The following is a 24,885-nucleotide window of genomic DNA, read 5'->3' on the forward strand; positions in this document are numbered from 1 at the left end:
CCAAGTGATATGTGTTATTAAGACTTTGCATTTATTTTTAATTTCATCATGTTCAAAGCCTTTACAATTGCTATGTGATAAAGTATATGTAATTAGTTTGGTGATATTTCTGCATTAAGTTGAATACAGAAATCTTCTGAATATTTTTAGAAGTCTGCTGAATATTTGTTAGCTGATCTACAAACAGTGTGACATCTACTTCCTCCTTTTACTTTTTCTATCCTGTTTCATAAATAAGACTGGCAGAGATTGTTCCTGTTGATGCTTGCTATTTTGTAATACTGCCTTGCCTTCAAAACTTCAGAAGTTACCAGCTCTACAGCAAACAGCTGTACTAACCTTGAAAATTCGGTGTAAAATACCACTAGTCACCTTAGCAAGCGCTTGCTCTCAGAACTGGTTGTACTCGTGTCGGTGGTTTCCAGTTTGTGGTGATGTTTTTTTCTTGCACTGGGACTGGCTTTGGCCAGCTCCAGGTCTTTCAGTGGCAGCTGTGCCGGGCCTGCCGCTGCATAAGGGCTGTGGGCAGGACAAGATGCTCTTGGAAGTTGGATTTCTCTTTGTTTAGAGAAGAGTAGTGATGCTGGCGATACTGACTGCAAGATGTGTCTCATCAGGTTGGGGTGCTGATGTGATCTGTTTGGAAATGCATTAACTTTTTGTTGTAACTGACTGAACCAACAACTATCATGTTTTGCTAATTGACGGGGCTAGCACAAAGGACACAGGCACCAAATTAAAGAAGTAAAATTATTTTTACTTATGTTTAAAGTGATAAAATAACTAGGAAAATAATACAGTGAAAATAAAGCAAGATTAGGTAAAGCAGCAGTTGGGAAATCTCTATGCAGTGCGTCCACTGTATAGATGAGGCTTACAAATTTCCCTGCAAACGTTCCTCAGTTTTATACAGTTGAATAAAGAAGTTTACATATCAAACTGCAAAAACATCTGGTGTGGTTTTCCTCTTGTCAACTTTCGTCTCAAGTCTGGCCAGGACCTTGAGAGGGAAGTAAAAAAAAAAAAGGGTAGACGTGGGTAATCCTGATTATGTGTCTCCCAACAAAGCCTGTCACGGGCCTCTGCGGGCCTCCACATCCTTTTACTGCACATCCTTTTACCCCTGTGGTTGCGGTAGGCATATCTGTCTTCTGGTTGCAACAGGCCTGTTTTTGACAAATGAGGCTACTGTTACGCAATTAGCATTTTCCTGCTTACTTACACAGCAAGTGTTAACAGCAATGCTCTTGATGTCCAGCTGCCTGCTCTGTTACTTTAGGTAAGTTGCAAAGGCATCACTTACTCCATCTGTACAGTGACAGGCTTACTTCACTGATGTTTGTAGAATACTTTAGTGTAGCCAGATGAGGAATGGTTAAGGCTATGAAGATATATGGATACATATACATGTATGTGTGTCTATGATTATAAATAGGATTTGTATGCTTTCTTCTTTCTAGAAATATACTCCTTAATTTTAACTGTTGATGGTGATTTATGGCAGGCTGTGTGCTCTTTGGCTTAGGCAAGAATAAATTGTTTCTGGAACTGAAATACTAACACATAATTTTAAAGGTACGAGAGTGAAGAAGTAGTTTTGTGAGGTGTTCTTGTGACATCTGCTAAAATGTCTGGAGGCTGTTATGTGAGGGTGTGTTTGCAGCGTACGAGACAAAAAAGCTATACTGATTCCAAAGCATTAAAATGATGTGAGAATTTGCCAAAATGTTATTCGTAGGTTACTAAGGAAGTAACTTAAGACTGTCTTTTTCCTGCCCTTTTTAGGTAATATTTCAATAATCACATTGCCAGTTTCCAGCACCAACACCCCAGCTAAGATTTTGCCAAAAACCTTAGGACCAATCAATGTGAACGTTGGACCTCAAATGGTAAGTTTTGCAAGTCAGGTAATGCTAACTTTTGTGACTAGCTGCGTGATTTCCTGTTGATGTAATATGCAAACATGAAAAACAAAGATGTGAACAGTGCTAGGAACTTGCAGCTTCCTGCCTCAACTCTGCAAAAGCTGCTAAAGTGCCCCACCTGGATGGAAAGGTGATGGTATGTGGGTACAGCAGGCTTGGCCCGCCCGAATTGCCACTCCCAACGGTGATCTTGTGTGTGACCTTAGGGGATCTATCTTCCTGGCTTTGAATGGAAATTGAAACAACTTTACCAGCTGACATTTTAACTATTGCTCAAAAGTGTATTAAAAAAATAACTAAGAATGCTGTTGATACTCTCTGAGTATTTTGAGTCGTGTTCTTACCGGTAAACCTCCAGCATTGCCAAAGACTAAATGTCTTGGATGTGTTGCTGGAAATTTAACTTGTTGAAACTACTCTTAAAACTGTCTTTTACTGTTGATGATAACTTTATATCAGAGCATATTGCTGTTTCAGGGATTTTGGATCTGGTTGTGAGACAAATTTTCAGTTTTCTGGTGGCCAAAGAACTAAATAGGCAATACAGTGAACTGTTTGTAGTAACCTGATGCCTACTTGCCAAGCACTTAGCCCAAGTACAAGAACCATTTGATGTGTTTTATGATTGTGTTGGGTCTTTTTCACATCAGCAGTTATTACTGTTCTGCAATGGCTTTTATTCCGGTTGGAGAGAGGGGCACAAGTGTTACATCCAGGCCCCCCCGGGCTGCATTCCACTGTGCAGAGCTGTCCATTGGCAGCAAGCCACAGGACTAGAGAGGCTACCAGAGAACAGTGTTCCTCAGTGCATCAGTACTGACACAAGTATTGCTAGACCATGTGCCCTGTAGTAGCATTTCACTGGAAGAGCAAAAGATGTGTTTTGCGGGTGCAATATATAATAGCCAAGAACAGGAGAGAGCAGTCAGTTAATGCAGTTCTTGCTCTTACAAGTGACTTCTAAAGATCCTGCTTTTGGTTTAAATTAACCCTAGTTACAGTTTAGGTTCTATAGCAGGTAGAAGTTGCAAAAGCTACTGCGTGGTGTGAGACACACATTTTATTTTCTTTAATTTTTTTATTATTTTACTTTTAATTTTTTTAATTTTTTTTCATTACCAGGATAGATCTATATTCAGAAAACATTTTCTTATTGGCTATTAACACAGGCCTCCTAAAACATCTGGCTGTGTTGTGTCCCAGGCCATTTAAAGAAGAATGCTCACAAGTTCTTACTAGTGGGAATGTTCGCACTCCTTTGGCATCTCACCTGGGTTAGCAACATCCTGCTGCCAGGAGGGGTTTTTGGCTTTATTTAACCACTGTAGGGTACAGCCCTTGTGGCTGAAAAAAAAACCAGTACACACCCCCCAGGATCACCAGAGTGGGCTATTGGTCTGAAGCCCCGCGGGTACGGCTGTGCAAACAATCAAACCGGCACAATTTGTGGGCTGGAGTCTTCTGTACAGGTGACTGTTACAGTTTCTTTAGATTCAGTCTGTAGGTGTAAATTTAACAGCAGAAGGATTACTGATAAAATGTTAGTGCTTAATTACAGGGATTTAACACATCCTACAGATGCTCTGTTTGCTAAATTAGGGTGAAGTTTTGTGTTTTATGCTATGCAGTGAATTTACGTGACTACTTCAGGCATGCTGGAAAAATGTTCTCTGTTAAGATGGAATTAGTCCTTTTAAAATAATTTGTGTAACATTTTTTGTGAAAGCAAACATTCAATAGTAAATTTAAAAGTGACACTGAAATAGCACTGGTTTGCGTACACGTGACAGCTGTGTCCCTGCATCCAAGAACTTGCAGCTTTATCAATAAGCCGTAGACAGGTGGAGTTTGTGCTTGTGCAACTCCCACCTGTAAGCGCCCATCAGACAGGGCACTACCCGAGCTGCCTGCCTGCCTGCTGTGGGCAGGGGTTCTGGGGAGAGCATGCTGCTGGTGTCTGCCTCCACGAGGTGGCACCAGGGGATAGAAAAGTACGGGACAGCTCTTGGAAACACCCAAAGATGGTTTTGCCACCTCAGTTTATTATAGTGGTTGTCACAAGAAAATTAGGAGATTGGGCACAAAATATTCCTGTATGACACATCTGATCTGTGATTTACAAGACCTCAGCAGAGCAGTGTGAAACCTCAGGGAGGGTGGAAGGTGGTGAAAGCATTTCAGTATGCAAAATATTTAAAATAATTTCTCCCTGGCATGTGTCTGCCATATGCTTACAGCAAATAAACTTTATTTATAGCGTTGCAAGAAACTGATAGACAAAGTTACTGGATTGGATTGATGTTTAATTGAAATACTGCACTACGGATTCTCACTTACATACTGGTGTTACACCAGTGCTGAACTTAAGCAAGCTTTTAAAAATTAATCATTCTATCACAAAATGTTTCTGACTTTAAGCCAATGTAGCAGTAAGTGGATAAAAGTCAATACCTTTCCTGTGCCTGTGTGCAGTGTGTAAAGCAGCTGGCCAGGGATCTCGTGTTCTCTCGTATCAACCAGTTGATAACTTGCACCTGTGGTTTGGTTTTCCTAAATTCCTGGTTTTACTTGTTTCTGTCAAGCTATACACTTGCAAAAATAAATAAGATAAATTTATGTCTTTAAGATGAAAAATACATACATGCAATCATGGTGTGGTGTCAGGAGGGATGTGAAGTAATGCTCAGTGAGCTAAGGAAATGGGAAGTTCTTCAAATACCATTTTTTCTACTTGTTTAAACAATATTGATGGATACCAAATGAAGTATCTGCCATATACTTACATACGTGTTGGGTAAGTTAAGTAGTAAAGGAAGTCACAAAGCTGAATACAGTAGGTACTCAAAATATCACTAACAAATGGATTAAAGTTAAAAAAGGCAAAATAAGGTACATGAGTAAAAAGCATTGTCCAAAAAGCTTGAATGAGTATGAATCTTACCATACTGGAATCAAAATAATTTAACATGTATTTTATTTTTAAAAATTAACTAATTAATAGTGTTTCATTTTTTAAATACTATTTACATTCTTCTGGTGATCTACTTTGAAGAATGAACTTAGATGCAATTTAGAAGTTGAGATCAAGTGGCTTAGTGTTGACACCCATTGTACATACCATTTCACCAGGTTTGAGTAAATGTAAATTCTGTCTGTAGTGTGTAGACTTTACATTCAATTCCATAGGTGCAATGTTGTATTATTAGCTTTCTGGAATGCCTTGAGATCTTGTGAATGCAGGGAATACTTTGCATGCAGCTCAGATTGTCTCTGGTACCAAAGACAGACAATTGCAAGAGACAAATCCATTGGAAAGGAGGCTTTATTGATTACAGTGATCAAGAAATTGCCTAGATGTACTCTCAAAGAAACAATTCGATGTATATAGATACAGATCCTATCTGCCATACCTACTAATTATTTCTGTTTGTCTAGATCGTGTCCATATGAATACAGTAATATGGTACAATTAGTAGAAAACTTAATGGCATTGTAATTACTTTCACATATGAAGATCTTCTGATGACACCTCTTCTGTGTATTTTGACTGCAGCTTGCATCTCGTATGGAATTATTATTTTTTTCTTAGTACTATGCTTAGTATGAATTTTAGGCTGTGATAACCTCTGTTTTCTTAGAGAGAGCTGTGTTTTTTACTTCTTAATTTCATAGATCATAAGCACATCACAAAGACTGACTAATTCAGGGAGCGTTCTGATTGGGAGTCCATATAACCCAGCTCCAACAATGGTCACAGAGACACACATAACAGAAGCATCTGGTTGGGTCCCAGGGTAAGATTTTTGTTTTATTTAAAGATGTTTGAGGATCTGTTGTGATTTTTTTCCTTTATCTATACTGTTTTATCTATATGCTGGATGACAGCTTCTAGTTCTTGCACAACTAAAAGGCGTAAGCTCTTTAGCCTGTTACTCACTTTTGATGGCTGGAGCATGTGAACGTGGAAGCAAAAGGACTTGGTCACTTCACTGTCTGTTTTAATTTTGTGTTATGGCAGCGTCTGTTTCTTTGTGAAAATGGAGAGTCACAAATTCATGAGTCCTGTTCAAAGAAGCCTTTATTTTTTTTCGTAAGTTCATACCAGCAGGTGCCAAAAGGGGCAGAGACTGTCAAAAACACTTCAAGAGGCATTTAAGAATAAAACGCTAATGGAAAATTGTGAATGTAATCAATCTGGTATTTTTATTAATGTTTTACAGCAGCAACAAGTTTTCATGGGGTTCTGAGGTACTCCAGAGTAACATAACCTGCTGAGCTTACCTGTCTCGAGACAGATGTAGTGCTTTGCCTCTGAAAATTAAAAAGTAATTTATTTCTGTATCTGGGTTAATTTTTCTAAACAGGTGATGGATGTCAGTTGTACCTTTCCAGCTTTAGAGGTGGGAACATGGAGTGTCTAGGACATGGCAGAAATGAGAGTGTAATGGTTGTACCTTGACTTCCTTCATTCTATGCTGTAAGCAAGGACTGTTATAGGCTTGTACTTCCCAGTTGCAATATTATCACCATACAGTCAATACACTGCATGCCCAGCTGAGCAGTTTTTAAGCTGGACTTTTCTGCTGATTATGTATTTATCTCTCCTCAAATACCCTTTGAATCCACTTAGTTCTGATTTTATTTGAAAAAGGAGCTGTCAAAGATTACTTTGTTTCTGCAAATTTTGTGAAATGTGGAGGCCAGGCAGAAGCTCTTTCAGTACCTAGAGGAGGGAAACACTGTAGTGTCTGTTCACAGCTTGCTAAACCAGAGAATCAATGCCCTCTAGCTTTCTTAAGCTTCCTCCAAACCCAGGTGATGCAGATTCCCAGAGAGAAACCCAGTTGCAGTGCATTAATCACCACCACCAACATTCAGAAGGAGAAGCACCATCCTTCTGTTTGTATACTGTCAATGTCTAGGCACAGTATTTCCAATGAGCATAACTATTGTTTTGCTGAAAGAAAGGAGCAAGATATTCTCCAGACTGGATAATCGATATTCAACCCTGTAGAAGTCCCTACGATAGTCCATATTTTCAACTGAAGAACAAAGGTAGGGAAGGGTCTGTGGCGTTGCTGAGCCTAAGTGGTGAGCCCTTGCTGAAGACTGTTCCAGAGGATTCTAAGTCCAGACTCCTTGCTTTCCCTGTTGTTTACTCCTCTTCAGAGGTTCCAAATTGTTTCCCAAATCAAATGAGACAAGAGCATATTCATTCTCAGGGCTCCATACAGCCTCCGTCAGCATGGCTTACAGACCAGGGGACAGCTCTTGGGTCACTGCTGTTCCAGCCCCTGCCATGGCTCTGCTGCAGCCAGCCCCTGAGTCACACAGCAGGAGCAGTTAAGCACCATGGACAGGGATTGCCAAAGACAGACGTCCGGCTGTCACTGCCGAGGAAGACATCTACTGATGGGTTCCGGATGGCACAAACAAATATATGCAGGCTCTCATGGCACAAGTCTTCAAATCCATCACTCTTGTTCAGCTCCCTTTGCAACACTGTCAGGATTTTATCTGCGTGAGTATCTGCTGTGAGCCCTGGTTTTGAAACTGCAGGGTAACAACACGAAATACTTTACTGATAGTTCTCCAGCACCGTGCGTTCTATCAGCTGGAAGAATAAAAGACAAGTTTGGAATACAGCTTCTGAAGCCTGCTTGCTGTAGGTAATAAACAAAACTGTAAGAAAGTTGGCAATGATTGGTGACTGCTACTCCTGTGTAAAATTCATGTCTACTTCTTCAGAGTATCTCTCATCAGCTCTGTATGCATCAGCTCTAATATGAATGTGTTTAATGTTTGACACAAAAACATTCGATGTCCTGAAAATATAAGATAAATCTTGTGTTGCACTGTTTAAAGGCATTTTACTTACACATGGGGAAATTTTAAATAGGAATTTTTAGAGGAGCCCGGCTTCTCCTTTTTGATGACATTTGGTTATCTAGCTCCCATCAGCACTTCCTATAGTTCCAGACGAAGTGACTTCCCTACAATCATATGGGCAAAGCATGGCAAAATTGTGAATAGAACTTGCCTGGCAATGAGCTTAGACAACCTCTTAAGTCCTAAGCACTGTGTCTCAAATGCTGTCAAGTTGTGCATGTATGCTATTTTCCCCTTTCAGTAAACACGTAACAGCAAACATTAGTACCCAGCTGGGCACGAAATACGCTGAATTTGTTGGTCTAAATAGATAACATTATTTTAATCTAATTTTGCATTGTCTTTTCATAGGGACAGAAAGCGGACTCGAGAATTTATAGAAGCGGATTTTTCAGAAGGGTGAGTATTACTGAAGATACATTCTGTGTATATGGTCATACCTGCTTTACATCTTCAGATCTGCCCTTCAGAGAGATGGGTGTCCAGTTCCCACTTTCATCAGTTTTCACTCACACACGTAAAAGCTATGTTGTATGTTACCCCTTGTAGTTACAATTAATTTCTCTTCCTGATAAATACATTTGCTGTTACAGATGATACTGGGAGTTGTGAAAAACAAACACAGCACATCTTCAGAAATAGGATTATTGTAGTTTTCAATGTGACAAATACTTGTAAACAGATGAGCTTTTTCTTTGCTTCCAAAACTTCTTTGAATGCATTCAGGGTGGTTTTATTTGCTTATTTATCAGGGGTTACTCAAATAACTGCATAGGGACTAGGATTGTTGGGGTTTTCTTAAATGTTACGGTGTTTCTTTCCACTCTTGCCTTTTCTTCTGTCCTTCTTTCCAGTGTTCTGTTTTCTTAAATACATTCAAAACTTTAAAAAGCATTCTTGCATTTTAATATTTTCCTTAGGTTGTTACCGTTAACAGAACTAGGCCTTTCTCTGTAAAATAATAGACCTCCTTGAAACATGTTATCAAACCAACTGGTAAAACTGTAATTAAAAACCAAAAACACACAGCTGAGCTTTTTAACTACTTCTGTTGAAATATGCATCCAAATCCAGCTTGTGTGATAAAACCAATTGCTCCTGTTTTTTCCAGTACTGTTATCTAAGCTCATGCTTTTCTGGAGGGAGAAAATGAATGGCAAATAACTCTTACAGTTGCCAGTTATTAATTTGGCACCATAAAAACCCATGACTATGTACTTACCCTCTACAAAGGAGATTCTTGTATCTCAGTCTTAACTATGGAGGCACAAATGTTAAACGTGGTCATTAGGAGAATTACGGTATCTTCTGCTGTAGTAAACAGGGATGTCTGAGCCTTGCTATTTTAAGCACAAACATGGGAGTTCCCTGTAAATCTGGCTTCCAGGCACATGAACACCCTGTGAGGTTTTCTCCCTTTTTTTGGTTGCTCTTTTGTGAAACTACCTGGAGAGGAACTACAAATCCAGTTTTTATAGCATCTGCCCAGTAATGTGTTCAAATATAGTATCGATGTAGAAATCACCAAGAAAGGGGAAAGGGCTCCAGTGTACTTTTTTTGCCAACTTGTAAGAAACAAGAAACTGATCCAAAAAGCAGAACAGTTTAATTTTCATGACATTTATAATGTCATGAGTCCTGATTCCTGTTGCAAAAGGTTGACCTTTTTCTGTGTATCACATTAGCTTATTAACATTCCATGTGTTAAAATAATTACTCTTCTCATTCCAGTAAGAGAAGCAAAAAAGGAGATAAAAATGGGAAGGGTCTGAGGCATTTTTCAATGAAAGTATGTGAAAAAGTTCAACGTAAAGGAACAACTTCATACAACGAAGTCGCTGATGAGCTGGTATCAGAATTCACAAATTCTAACAGCCACCTAGCTACAGACTCGGTAAGCAAATATGTGTTGAAATTTTTTATACCACTACAAAATTGTCTAGTGTGTCATGGAATTCTGTCCCTTCTGTTTCTGCACTGTCCTGCCACACTCCCTGTTTTCCTTCACTTACTTAACTGCTTACCAAATACAAAGACTTACCGTCTGAAATTTCAGAATATAGAATTAAAATTAAGACTTGAACTTCCTCTGAATTATAAACAAAATAGGGAAGTCTGCCAACAGAACTATCTTTAAAAAAAGGCCACTCTTGTACCCACCATATGTGGTCTGGTCAGGCTTTTCAACTGCAGCAGACTTGCCGTGATGGGAATTTGCTGCACAGAGGCTTCAAGCAGGCCTGGTGCTTCCATTTGCCACCAAACCTGCTCACGTGATATCCAAGCAGTAGCACAGATGAAGGCATCGTGTTTTAATACCACTCTGACTTGAACTGTTATTTTGGCTTTTTCTCTTCTACATACCTATGAAGGCTGTGTTCAATCTTTTTTATCCTTTTTAAATTCTTCTGTTGTAATTAATGCTGTATTGTCTTCTTAGCAGGCTTACGATCAGAAAAATATTAGACGGAGAGTTTATGATGCCCTTAATGTCTTGATGGCAATGAACATAATTTCAAAGGAGAAGAAGGAAATCAGATGGATTGGCCTCCCTACAAACTCAGCTCAGGAATGTCAGAATCTAGAGGTAAAGTGAGGTAGATGGAAAATTCTGTATAGTTCACAGGTTGTGACAATGGAGCTGCTCTTTAGAAGAGGGTTTTTTTCTCAACTTGAACCTGATTGGTTTTGATTCTTGCACACTATGAAAATCAGTTTATGCAAATATCAAAAGTTGTAAAGGACATGTTTATGTATGCCTAGTTCAGTTTTATTTAGTAAACATTACATGAAGTTTAAAAAAACCCTGCTTCCCTTACAAAAATGGACATTGATTAAATCAGGGATTACTGTTAAGATTAAAGTCTGTAGTAGCCTGAATTATCCAGAAGTCAAAGAATTTATGGTGCAGTTATGCTTACACAATGGTATACATTTAAAAGGAGACCAATTTTCTATTAATGTCTCTACTTGGAAATGCCATTCAAAGAAAATTAAATTGAAAAACAATTCCTGCTAGGATGTCAAATACTAGTTATGAACTATCAAGGAAAAAAATGAAGTTGTACTTATTGGTTATTTCCATTATTTTTCCAGCAGGCTAAGAGTTACCATGTTTTTGCAGGGATGCCAGAATTTATATGCACAAACGCTGCTTGTCCTTCAGGCCAAATGTTCTATAAATAAAAAGCACAAGTTACGGTATTCACTGCAGAGTGCTGTAATGACTGTCTGCAAATACATCTCAGTATGTGTTACATCTGTGATACTTGTGACATAAAATATCTTAAAAGGTGGGTGGGATGCCTGTCCAGTATGGAACAATTTTTTTGTGCAGGTTCATTTACATCAATTATCTTTCTAGATTTGGTGACAAAAAAGCTTTTAATATCCTTATCCACGGCAGCAACTTAGAAGATACATCCACGCATAGAGTATACATATGCTCAATCATTATACTCCAGGATTCTTTTTTTTAAAAAAATGGATAAATCTACATTTTACACACTTTCATGTGAATGCATTATCTTCAGTATAGGTCATTTTTACAGATTATGGAACTTGAATTTCATTGTGTCATCTACAATAGTCATATGCTATTCACTGTTTCAGGATCTATTTATATTTGCACAAGACGGAAGCCAAGTTAACATACTAGAAAATAATAGAAAATAAAGCTGCATTTTCATGGTGTGAAAATTAGAATTAGTCGTATAAAGTGCCAACTCTTCTTACAGTATAATTCCATGATAAGATTATCAGTACAAAAATGAGAAATCAGTACAAAAAGCTTGTTATATAGAAACCATGTCTAAATTATATCTGTACTGTTTATTGGTTTTCAGAGTCATCTACTGTGCTCTGAATGAAGCATTTTAAACATTAAAATGCGCAAGGGGGAACCACCACAAACCAACATTGTTAATAAAATAGGGGGGTTTAGGCCAGCTAAGTTTTACAAGACTGCATCATTTAGTTTTAGTGGTTGAATGAAAAGGTAATATAAGGGTTTAATATTTTGGGGAGCAGCAATACAGTGCTGGCACCAACAGGATGATGAGAAAAATACCTTTCAGACATGATGACTACTGTCCAATTCTTCAGTGTTGCCCCAGAGCACTACTTAAAGTAGCGTTGGTTTTATCTGCAGTGTCAGTAGGCATCCAGTACTATTGCTGCCCCACACACTGCATGCTTAGGTTGAAGATAGCTTCACCCCATAAGCTGGCATTGACAGAACTGTTGCAAGAAATGGATTCTGTGCTCATGTAGAAAATGTCACCTCTACCTCCTTTTTGTTGCTGAAATCTTGTTAGTTTAATCAAGTCCCAAAAGCGTAGTCCAAACAACAAGTGGCGGTCACTGGAAAGATGCAGGTGATGATCCTGAGCCCAGTCTCCACACATTTATGTCCAGTTGCTTGTAGCTGGAGGGCAGGAAGAAGAGAAAACCCAAAGAATCCCTTCAAGCAAGTGTTTAATTTGATGCTAATCAGCACTCAGTGCACAATAAAAAAAAGAGGAGGAATGGGTGTCTTGTAATACAGTCTCTTATAATAATGGATTCTTTACTGGAGTTAAAATTGTTGACAAAGAAAGAAATTAGTTTGTCAGAACATGGAGAAACTCGTGACTATGTGATTAGTCTATTTGAAAAATAAGAAAATACATGGCAAATGGGTAGGGCTGAAAAGACTTTTGCAATTTACTTACCATGCCATGGAATTCACCACCATTTACAAAGAAGGTATGGATTTTTGCAATGGTGCTAGCACACTGATGTAGCTCTGAAGCTACAGTTTGGTACAATGGAACAGACAAGATAACCAAGTAAATATCTTGATACATTTATATTTTAAGATAGAAAAACAGAAGCGGATTGAAAGGATAAAACAGAAGCGAGCTCAACTACAAGAACTGCTGCTGCAGGTATATTTAATTGTTTTTTTCTATAAATGAAATTATCAAGTGCAAATCTGACATGTTAGGACTTCTGAAGTTCTTTCTAGATTTATTTAGCAGCTATGATATACTAGGGGGAAAAGTTTCATGCTTGTGACCTTTCTGGATTCTAGTTAGGGACTTCTTACCCTCACTTTCTGGTTCATTTTTACCTATTGTAGAACAGCACGCTGCATCTGCGTGCCACAAGCTTTTGCAAGTGTTCTGTGGAAGCTTTGTCAGCGTTAGTGGGAATGGGAACAACGCATGAGTCCCCTTTGTTGACTCCAGGTCTCCCAAGAGTTACCTTCTCCAAGTAGTTCTTATTGTAAAATTTATCTTTGATTCTAAGCTATGAAATTTACAACTGAACTTGTGTAAATGCATAGAGTTATTGTGGGGGAGACAGACATTTCTGGGTCCTAAGAGTGGCAGGCTGGTGAATCCAGCTCTTTTACATTCTGACATGCACCTTTGGGATGACTTGAGTTTTGGCTTTGATTGCAGATATACATTTCAAATACACCTTTGCTTATAAAGTAACATTTCCTAAATACAGTTATGAGCATTCTTAAGTGTTTTTGGTCTGTGCAGACTTTCAGTAATTTAAAGGCAATCATCTTTTTTTATGAGGTTACAGGCACTAAGGCTATATTTTTTTCCTGGTACAACTGTATTGATATAATTTTGATGTGATTAGATATGCGCTGAACCTTTTAAATACCTGATGCTTCTCCTTTTTTCATCACCAAAAACTGTTTCTCTACTTAGGGCACGATTCTGGTTCTATCTGTCTGACTTAATAAATTAGCAGTTTCTCCAAGAGTAACATGAAATTATCCTGGTGAAAATAAGGCAACTTAGGCTTAACTGTTAGTCTGAAAATGACAAGAGTTGCACTCCCTTAGTATCTACAGCTGTCATTATTTCCTTGATTGTGGTTCATTGTCAAACGGTTTACCAGTCCTTTGGGATTCTGTCTATCCATCTTCCCCTTAAGTGGAATAAGTACTGCCTCAAAGTGGGTAAGTACGCTGACTTCTGATCCCTCAAATAACATTTCCTAAAACCACACATTTTCACACATAGGCAGTCAGATATAATAATTCAGCAGAGAGTGAGTAGTGTCATGAATGGCACCTGTTTAAGAACTTTCAGAGGAAAATTTCAAAACTCACTCTTAAGAGGGAAAAAAGAGTGATGGATGAGAAGGGGAAGAGACTATAGATCATGGGAAGTGGAGGAATGCTGTAAACTCTGTTAACTTTTGTTTCAGTGTAACTAGCTCCTAATCTGAGGTAATTAAGGTAAAATAACAGAGAACACCTCTGACTCCAGTGCCTTTTCAAAAGGAAGGGGAAGCATTCTCTACCAAGCCTTATTGCGCCTTTCTAGTTTTTTTCTCCAGGGATTGTAAGGGGGGCATAGTCTTTAGGATATGTGTGGAAAATTTGTGTTTAAATTCTGTTCCTGGTGATCCTCACTAGTGCAAAGAGGAAGTCAGGTCACAACTTAACTTTTTGACAGAAAATTACTGGAGGTATTGAGAGATGGTAAATAAGACCTATGAAGTTCCACTTACTGGAAACATTGATGTTTTTTATTGTCAGTGATAATTTTTTATTTCTTTCTACAGCAAATAGCATTCAAAAACTTGGTACAAAGAAATCAGCAAAATGAACAACAAAATCAAGGCCCTCCAGCTTTGAACTCAACAATACAGCTGCCTTTCCTAATAGTCAACACTAGCAAAAGAACAGTCATAGACTGCAGCATATCAACTGATAAGTGAGTGTTTATGGAATCAATTTTTACAATTTTATTTTCTTTGTGCACTGGAATTTTTCTTTGACCAAATAAGATACATGTTTATAGTTTACTAAAAGTAAATATGTATTTAAATTTGCTACTGTCACCTCAGGGCGGGTGTTGTGGGGTTTTTTTTAATACTTAGTGCAACCGCAGGAAGTAATAGGAATACGTTTATCAACATTGCTTTACAACCACTAGTTAAAACAGGCTGGCTTGCACTGTTGTAAAAGGCACTTCAGACTCACATTTCAAAGAGCATTCACTGCACAGGAGAAATAACTGAATCAAATTATATACGAGGACAGCCCTAGCTTTTAATGAAGCCATGTGGTAGTGCTTCTGAGTTCCTAGTCCTAATATGCCATAAATGTATTTCGTCAGACACACAAGGTGGTCTATGTAACACAAAAGTAACATCCTAGAGGTGATAATGACAATTTTGATAGTGTCTTTTAATAGCAAGAAGGTTGCATCTAGCTCTTTGAAGGAAAAAAAGGGAGGAAATTATAAATTTGAAATACTGTCTGTCTAAGCAAACGGCTATAGCTGCACTCATATTAATAATCTGAAAATCTTCCACTTACGTACTTCTGTGTACTTTTGCTCTTCATCCTGTAAAAATATGGCTGAAAATATGAGGTACTGTTATGTTAACTGTTAATCAGATCACAGCTAGTTTATTAGCTGAAAATGGCTGGCTTTGCTTTAATACTGTAGATTACAGATTTCACTCTGTGGTATACAAATCTGTATTGAAATTCAAGTCAATTAACATACAGCAAAGACAGACGGTCTCTAGTAACCTAAGCACCAATGTGCAGAGAACAATACTATTGAAAGTTGAATTTTTGTAGAAAATTGGACTGAAGTCAAATAAACTCTGTGACAAAACTTCTGGAATACTCTCATCAGCACTGCAGTTCAGCAAGTTAGGAATTTTAGGATTAATATTGATTTAACTATACCCTTATTTTATAGGCATACTATACAGTTCTTACTGCATTAAACTGTGCTTTGTATCTAGGTTACAAGTCGTTCAAAAGTTAAAAGATTTTATACTGAAACTTCAGCACTACTACTTTGAAGTTGTCAGATTAAACTGATACAATGCTATACATTAGAGAAAACATGTAGCATATAAACTCTTGTACCCTTAGAGGAAGAATTGCCTACGAGAGCAGAAAATCCAGATTAAATTCACTGTTGATCAAATCTGCACTTGAATATACAGTATTCGCCTCTGGACCTAGCTTTTAGCACTGAATGAGAAGATGGCAGCCCAGTAGATCATTCTATGAGAACAAAACTTGATTTCTCAATAATGGCCAAAATAATGCAGGGAATTACTAGGAAAAACAGTAAGGAATACAATGTAAAACTAGATGTGTATAGTGCTTTTATATCTGGAATACTATTGCTCTCTTGTTCTTGGTAGAAGCATAGCATAACCAGGAGACACAGGAGGGCAGAAACAATGAATGAAGCAGTGAAAAGGCTTTCACAGGAGGAACAGATGGACTCTTTGGCCTAGGAAAGAGGGGACAGTAGATTCACAGGTGTCTGTAAAATCATGGATGATGTGGGGAATGTGCAAAGAGAAAAGCTGTACACAGTTGCTATTAAAGTTACAACTAAGAGACATTAAGAAAAGATACCAGGTGACAGGTTTTAGACAAAAAGTAACAGTTAGTCTAGCAGATCTTAGCATTTGATGTTCATGCCAAAAGTTCACTTAAGCTCAAAAAGGAGTCATGTCAAGTCCCTGAAATAAAATCCTCAAATAGCTATTAATAGCAAAGGTAGAAGTGTAGGGCCTTCCTATGTCAGACACCACAGGTTGCTAGAAACTATACTGGAGAAATATTAGTGTAAGGTCTTTTGTTTGGAAACTTGTGGGGGAAAAAAGGACTTATGCTTCTTTCTGACATACAGTGTTTGACCACAACACATGGGAGGAGAAATACACAGCTATCAATAAACACAGCTTTAAGCCTCTACCATAAAAGCTGAATTCAGTTATTACCTAGTTACTACAAAGCTTGCTGGTACTAACTTGGTGTGACACTGGTCTCCCATCCCCTGTTTGTGTAAACATAGTTACATGACTTTAGCTGCACCAGTCTAGGTAGCAGGAAAAAAAATAAAGGTATAGTGACACATCTTATTTTCCCTTTTAATGTGGTTACACTTAAATAAATATAGCTGCATAAACAGTAGGTTTTACAAGTAATACCATACATGTCACAAAAGAAATTATGTCTGTAACTGACAATTACACCTATTACTAGATGAAAATTTTGTGTATAGGTACCAAGACATTACTTTTCCAAACTTACTGGATGGGTATAACAAAATGACTATTAAAAAAACCAGCAAGAAAATCCACATGACATGAGCTTGGAGAGCTAATACAAGACCCAGCAGTGAGTTAGCTTTTAAAGACTGCATCTCATGGATGAGTCACTTTTCCAGGGATAAAGGTTTGTTTTCTCATCAGAAAATGAGGCACTGGAAACTAGCCTTATATTGTAATCCCTGGGTCAGTGCTGTCCAGACTTTTAACAGCTTGTGATCATAGCATAAGGCCAGTCTAGATGCCCCTACTTTTCTTAAAGCTGTCTTAAGTTTATATCACTATTTCCACTTTTATATGCAATGAAAAACATTTTGAGAGTCCTGCAGCAGTAATGGCAGGCTGTGAACATACAGGACTCCGAACAGACTGCTTTGCTAGCTGCGTACAAATGCATCCAAAAAAGCAAAATTATACCAAGGTAAATAGGTCAGTTCACAGGAGGAGCGTTGCACATTAGAACAGAAAGTGAAATGTAAAAGAAGCAAAACCAAAATAGTTATTTTGGTGACAGAGCTGCAGGTGACCTTTAGAGGTATTGGATTTAATACAAGTGAAGGTTCAAGTTTAGTAAGGCCTCCCTCTTCCCCTTTCAGTCTGTTTAATGAGGTAGAAAATTACAGACTTTCTTCCTGCAGTGGTGAAATTCTTTACAGATAATGAACAATCTAGACACTTAACTCAGTGCATACCAAAAAAAAAAGGGGGAAGAATAGGCAAAAAAAAAAGCAAAGCTGTGTTCTTTTTAAAACCATCTCACTTTGACTTTTTACATGCAGATTTGAATACCTCTTTAATTTCGATAACACTTTTGAGATCCATGATGACAGTGAGGTGCTGAAGAGAATGGGAATGTCCTTTGGGCTTGAGGCAGGCAAATGTTCAGCTGAGGACCTAAGAATTGCAAAGTCACTGGTGCCAAAAGCTTTAGAAGGCTACATCACAGGTAAGTTAGATGAAACTTCTAAATACTGTTCCTGATCAAATTTGTAACAGTTAACCGCTGCAAATTGAATGATATTAACCTATATAGGTATGCAACATTTGAAGTGACATGGGAGCTAGCAGGGTAGGTACTATAAATGAGTTGTTTTACAGTTAATTTTGGAAGGTTTATCGTAGTTGTCCTGTGAGCTTATTTCACACTGATTTGTAACAACAAACTTCTGAATGAGCTGCATTATGAAGAAATTATTTCTTAAATAACTAAATTGACACCAAGAACAGATTTTCAGGAGTTAGTATTCATTTTAAATAACTGTGGATGTGGGGAGGAGCCAACTGGAAAAAGGCAGCTCTTCCCAAGTTGAGGAGGAAAAGGAAAGAAAAAGCGCATCTTGAACTGGTTGAGTATTGTCCATATGTGACCCAATTGCATTTCCACTTCACTTCCCTGAGGTTCTTGAGCTCTGCTAAGAATTCTCTGTATCTCTGTCCACATAGACACATGCTCAGTGTACTCTCAGTACATGGATGGTAGGCCCTCCTGTGTCCAGTAATTTCCACACTTACTTAACATATAAACCAGCAATACTTAGATAAAACACTTGGCACCTGCACTCAGCACATGCCATCTGAGAACAGAGCTTCTCTAAATAGAGACTCCGGAGAGCTCCAGGACAGGTGTCCCAGGCAGAGGCTTTTACCTCCCCTAGTCATACTGTTTGAACAGGCCACATTTAAATAGACTCAAACCTACATTATCTTCAGCATTGCATCACTGCACTAGACCTGCTAAAATCTGTAATCACTTCCTTTAGTTATTGTCAGACTGCATTCTTCTTGCCCCACCCAAAGCTTAAACTTAGCCCAACATTTTCTCAAGTTTCTGGAGGGACTTCATCTGTAAAGGAAGTCTTACCCAATGAATTACTCTAAACAGACCATCATTTTTAAGGCTTTGGTCTTGTTTGAATTACAGTAGTTGACTTAATTTTTTAAAAATTTTCCTCAAGTTCATTCTGTTCTGTTGGCAACATTTAATCTTCATGTCAGGATCTTTTAAATGCGGGCTTTATATTAAAAATGCTATTATGCTATTTTGTTTTGCTAAGAAAAATATGGTTAGGTAGTCAGGAAGCTGAACGTGGCTTTGTATTCTTGATTTTACTATGTGAGAGAATTACGAATTAAACAGTTTCTTAAAATGTATGATGTCAAAGCACTGCTGGATATAAATTAGAATTCAGTGACATTCACTAAAATTTGGACATTTTAAATGGCTTAACATTTCAAACTAGATCGAGTGTGCTTATGTTTCTCAACACTTGTTTGTGTTTTGCTGGTCCCCTTGTCCTGTGGGTTTTAAAACTAAGATTTCATATTTTAATTTTGGTCAATTTTGAAATTACACACTGAGTCTTTATAAGGCTGCTCTCATGCCAAAAAGAGAAGTTGAAAGACATGTTGATTTGTTCCTTGCAAGTTCATTCAACTAAAAATTATTTACCACATGATTTTACCCCCAAGGTGGAAAAGGGGCAAGGAGCAAAACCCACATCTTTTAATAATGTTGCAGTCTTCTTACTTAATTGCTCCCATGTATCAAGGAGCAAACTAAAATTTCTATTTCAACTTAAACCTGCATTAATTTATCTTCAGAGAATAGGGATTCTTCAGATTTGAAAAAAATCTGTGTCATTACACTATTTATTGAGTAAAACCAGCTTTTAAAGATTAAGCAGTAAAACTACATGTCTAAACTAGTGATTAGTAGTTAATTTTAGTTCCTTTTGGAAAAACTCAGTCACCCCAATGTGCTGCTAGTGGACATTTTTATTGAAAGCATTAAAGGCAGAACAGTTGTGATGTTCCTGTGCAAGTAAGAAACAAGTAGTGCTCTGTTTCAAGGAAACTAAACAGAAAAAACAACTGATTCTACGATTGCATATTCTTAAATGATGTTGTGATTTGGTTATTTCCCTAGTAGTAGACCAGCACCCAGAAACCTATGTAGAATTTTAATCATAAGAAATATATTGATTTTATTTTTTACTCAAAGTGCATTGAGGCAAGTAATGGGCCCAGATATGGGCTGCATTCAGCCGTTTCAACCTCTGAAAAAATTAGTCCAGAAGTGTTGTTATTAGAGTATGAACATTTTTAAAAGGTTTCTTCTATCTGTTGCTTGCTGCTTAATTACACAACACAAATCTACAGTTAAGAGTATGAATTGCATAGTAGAGTCTTTAGACATTGTTTCTTACACTGCAAGAGTAGTGAAATGGAAGGCTAATCGCTGGTTTTTAGAATTCGTGGTTCCTTCCATAGCTCTCATGATGGCACTTTCAAGAATGTTGGCTTCAATTACTACTGTACAAGAAAAGCAAATCAAGGTCTCTTATTTATTCACTAAGTTTATTACAATCAAGATTAAAATTCTCCCACACTAGCTGACTCCATGAACTCAACTGCTGTAGAAACCAGTCCTGTTCTAATATGTCTAAGTAGGTAAGTCATTTCCCATACAATGTTAGTTTGACCTTAGCCTGGCCATCTTTTTTTCAGATAATTACTGACTTCCAAACCCTAACAATAGTTTGTATCATAATGTTTGCTAATAGGACTGGAGAAACAGTTGGAAGAATCAAAGTCTAAACCAGTTCCATAAAAGAAATTTAAAATTGTCAAAAAAAACTTGGACCATCTCAGCTTTAAAAAAAAAAAAAAAAAAAAAAGTAACTTCTAGTTGCATTAAACATGCCCAATAATTTGTTTGGAACTGCTGAACTGATGTTGTGTGCATCAAAACCTTATTAGTGTATTTTCTTTGCAGGAGGATCATGTGTTTTAGCCATTCTTCGAGTGCTCAAATTTTATAAAAGTAATGTCTTGTAGGTTTTCCATATGTTCCATGATGTTTTAGCAAAAATGTATTGGTTTTTTTTTAATACATATTGGTGTGATCCTCAGGTGTCTGGCTGCCACTGAAATCAGCAGAAGCTAAGGCATATTAATACCATAAAGAAAAATATTATGTACATCTTCAGCAATGTTTGTAACACATTCTTCTGTTGCTCAATTGTCATAATTGATCCAAACTTCTAAAACTCACATGATTTGACCTTAATTTTTCTTGTTTCTCAAAAGAGAGCAAGAGTAGAGGATACAGCAGCTTAACCATAACTTACAGTAAAAATTTACATTGAAGTGTTGCGCTTAGCTAAATCGTAATCCAGAAAAAGAGATGGACATACAACAGACTGCACTCTGACCAGCATACTTTCCAGCTTCTTACTATGGAAGGAGCAATGTTATTTCTAACACAACACTTGCACCTGCTTAAGATGGCATCCCAGGGTCACAATCCTAATTACACATTGCTGCCCATTTCTTCATTTTGACACACTTTCCTCTGCCCTCTTCACGAGCAGGTTCAGGATACCAAACTGCAGGCTTTTTATCAGGCAGAGGAGTTTCTGACAATTTAGCATGTAGAACTGTCTAGCTTGGGGCTCAAACCAGAACAGTTCAAGTGTAAAGGAGGAAATAAGATTGCTGGATAAACAGAAATATGCCACTGGTTGAGACAAGCAGAAACTCTTGGAGAACCATATCCAAAGTAACGTCCTCTGCATTTTAAGCCAGGCATAGACTACAGGCAGTTAATGCAAAACCAAGTCCTGCCTTTGTCAGTTGAGTCCTCACTCCTAGAAAGGAGATTACAGATAAAAAAAGCAGGCAATAAAAATCCTGAGGTACTAATACTTGTAGTAACACCATCTCACTTGTACACATCCCACTAAGGCAGCAGGCAAAGAAAGTGGTGCAGTTTAGGACCTCTAGATGACACCACTTTCTCTGCATGAAGTGTTCTGGGATCTATCTACCTGCAGAACAAGCCTTGAGTGGACAATGTGCTGGAGTTGGAACTCAAGAGACAAGAGTACCCACTGAACGAATGAGTTTGTTCAGCTATCAACAATAATGATATGCAGTACTTTCACTTTGCATTAACTACAAAAGGCTGTTGAGGGTATTCCTGTAGAACCTTCTCGTGTAAAGTACAAATTTCTACCAAATCTATCTCCTGCAAGATATGCCTAGTTCATAATAAAGATGCCATTCCTAGACTGTACCAGCTTGGGAAGCTTCTTCCAAGCTGCTTTCCCTGGTTCATAACTGTAGCTATTAGTAATTTATCTACTCTGCTAGTAGTAAGTCTTCTCATTGTAGGCATACTTGTATTTTACCAGCCCTTTCCAGACAGAAAATGGCTTCTTAAACTCCACAGCTTTCACTAAGTTCCTCTTTTCCCTGGCTCCTCAGGGCCCACTGGAAAACAGACTTTAGAAATATAAGGCAATGAAAGTACAAGGCAGTGATATGCATCTTGTGAACCTTCTTTCTGCCTTCTATGTAAAATCCATCTTTCCTTCACCTTGCTCTTCAAAAAGAAAAGCTAACTAGCTATTATCCCAAAATGTTACTAAAACACAAGATTACTAGCAGTGACTTGTTATTCTTCTGGAATAGTAAGCATGTAAGCACAGGTACACCCCTTCAAAAGACCAGGAAACAACACTGTGATACATCTCTAATCCCCTTTATTAATCTAAATACAATGCAGTCATTCCAAATGGTTCAGCCTCCTCCTGCAAAGACAGGATGAGACTGTCAGAACACGTTCTCCATAAAAAAAAATGAACCTGCATTTAGGGCAATCTTAATGAAAGCCATCCAGCTATGTCCACATTCAACTATTCTCATCTGTTGTGTACTCACAGATCACCCTAAAGCTGCCACTTTGAATGTTTTCTGTCATGTTCCAAATACACTGTTGGCAGGAACATCAACCTTGCTGGCCTTACTTTATAACGTTATTTAAACACCTCACTGCTAACAAGTCTCTACAGCATAAAACAAGGTAGCTTGTGAATCCCAGTGGATGGTGAGACAATTTATGTAGTTGTGACAACCTGCTTAAAACAGTCCCTGTGCTAGGCAGTACACTGTCACATCTCAAGGAGCCAAAGCTTAACAAGAACACAGAAGGACACATGAGAAAGCATATGTAACAAACACATTTAGTTATTCCTCTTACCTGCTCCTATAGAACAATTCTAGATTAAATATAAATAGTACAATCCCATTTTACTGTTATCGTGCTGTACAGAACAGATGTTTGGTAAGCATAGAAAATAATAGATTATAAAAGGAGGAAAAAAATTAAGTAACTATCATAAATACAATTATGCTTTCTTCTAGATATGTCTGCAGGATTTTCATGGGTAAACCAAGGGTTACTTTCAAGTTCAGCACAAGCAGTTTCACATTTAGAGGTAGCAGGAGGCACTTCTGATGCTAAATCAAGGTAAACAAAATATTTTATTTATTCAAGGATAGAGATACATGCTTGTGATACTTTCAGTAACCTCACTATTTCATACCATTTACATGAAGGAAATTAGATGCTTTCTATTATGGTTGGTTTTTGATTGTGAAAGTCTCTTACTCTGTCTTCCTTGATAATTCTGTTTGAAAGGTCAAATCAACATGCTTTGAATTTTGAACATACTAGCTATTTTGTATCTGTTTCAAAAGAACAATCACTTTCAGGCCCTTACTGTAAGGACAGAGTTTTCCTGACTAACCTTAAATTCTTGCCTGGGCATGGACTACAAGTAGATAATTACATGTGGAAAAAGCCTGATAATACTTCTGAAGAATACAAAAGAACCTTTGTGTCTAAGTGCACTGCTGCTTAAGCTCTCATGAAAGAAGTTTAGTCCACAAAGTCTAATCACAATTTTAAATTAAAAACCAACAACCAAACAAAAAACCAACAACAGCAAAAACCCCATCCAAAAAAAAACCTCAACAACTATACTTTGCTTGGAGGTTACCTGTACCTTAAAAAAATGGAAGGAGGGATGATTATGGAGCAGGTTCTTCCTCATGGCATTTAACAGGTTAATTTCACATTGCAAACATTTCTGTGTATTGACAAAACTGTGATAAATTTCTTATTTTTTAAGCTTTCTTCAGCTTGAATAATTCTAGTAGTTGGTTATGAAAGAAAAAGCCACCCAATGATCTTTTTTATGCAACTTCCCAATATTTTAGCAGTTTTCATATCGATTAGCTATGTTTAATATAAACCTTTTGGATTTTAACTTGTTGGTAGCATTTCTTTAACTAAAGGAAAAGCTGAGTCCCAAAAGAAAGCTTAAAACTTCATGAGAAATCCTCTAAACTTCAACATTTCTGTTGTTTTGATAGTGAGAATCCAGGGTTGTGTTTGGATGCTGAAGTGGCCTTAGCAACTGGGCAGTTTCTTGACCCTAGCAGTCAACAGTCCAGCGCTGCAACATCACGCTACTCTGAATCACGGGGAGAAACTCCATGCTCATTCAATGATGAAGATGAAGATGAGGATTCTTCCTCCCCAGAATAAGGACAGTGGAAAACAGAATATACAAAGTGCTGCTCGAATATTCTTAATGGGAGCTCCTCTTTGGATTTTACTTAAGTTTCTTCCCTTGGTTTGCACTGTGTTCAGTGAAGCAAAATGGAAGCTTCAAAACAAATTCATCCACAGCTGAAACTGAAAACTGTTTGTAACTGAACACAGAGTGACATGCAGAGACACAGCAAAGTGGTTTTTTATAAACTATAACCAAGGAAAAGAACAAAGTCCCTGGATATTGGGCAAACTAAACATCAAGTGCACATTTTCCATTTTGGGACATTCTGTCTCAAGTCTGTCTTCCCCTTATCTTTACCAGATGGAGAAAACAGAGTCAGTCAACAAATGCCATATTCTTGCATTGTCTTTTGGCTGTGCTACCTTTAGAAAAAGGGGGAGAGCGTGCACAAACGCGCTAAACTAGCTATTTAAATTGAAAATTGTTCTAGGGAAAAGGGGCTGCTAGAATGTTTGCTTTTTTATGTTCAATTTGCTGTATAGAAGATTCTCAAAGTAATATAAATTGCAAGTGATTAATTGAATCAAAATAGTTTAAAT

General features: G+C 37.7%; 1 protein-coding gene across 1 annotated transcript; it reads left to right on the forward strand.

Moving 5' to 3' along the window:
• Positions 1–1,785: 1,785 nt before the first annotated feature.
• TFDP2 (transcription factor Dp-2 (E2F dimerization partner 2)) lies at positions 1,786–24,650 on the forward strand (the record flags this gene model as incomplete). Its single annotated transcript, XM_010084930.1, has 10 exons — positions 1,786–1,889; positions 5,598–5,719; positions 8,166–8,213; positions 9,546–9,708; positions 10,255–10,401; positions 12,674–12,742; positions 14,391–14,542; positions 17,699–17,865; positions 23,127–23,232; positions 24,141–24,650. Coding segments are annotated over 10 exons (1,253 nt in total), but the record flags the coding sequence as incomplete, so codon positions are not given.
• Between the last annotated feature and the right edge of the window lie 235 nt (positions 24,651–24,885).

Source organism: Pterocles gutturalis, unplaced genomic scaffold (genome assembly GCF_000699245.1).
Source record: "Pterocles gutturalis isolate BGI_N339 unplaced genomic scaffold, ASM69924v1 scaffold20250, whole genome shotgun sequence".
Taxonomy (NCBI): Eukaryota; Metazoa; Chordata; class Aves; order Pterocliformes; family Pteroclidae; genus Pterocles; species Pterocles gutturalis.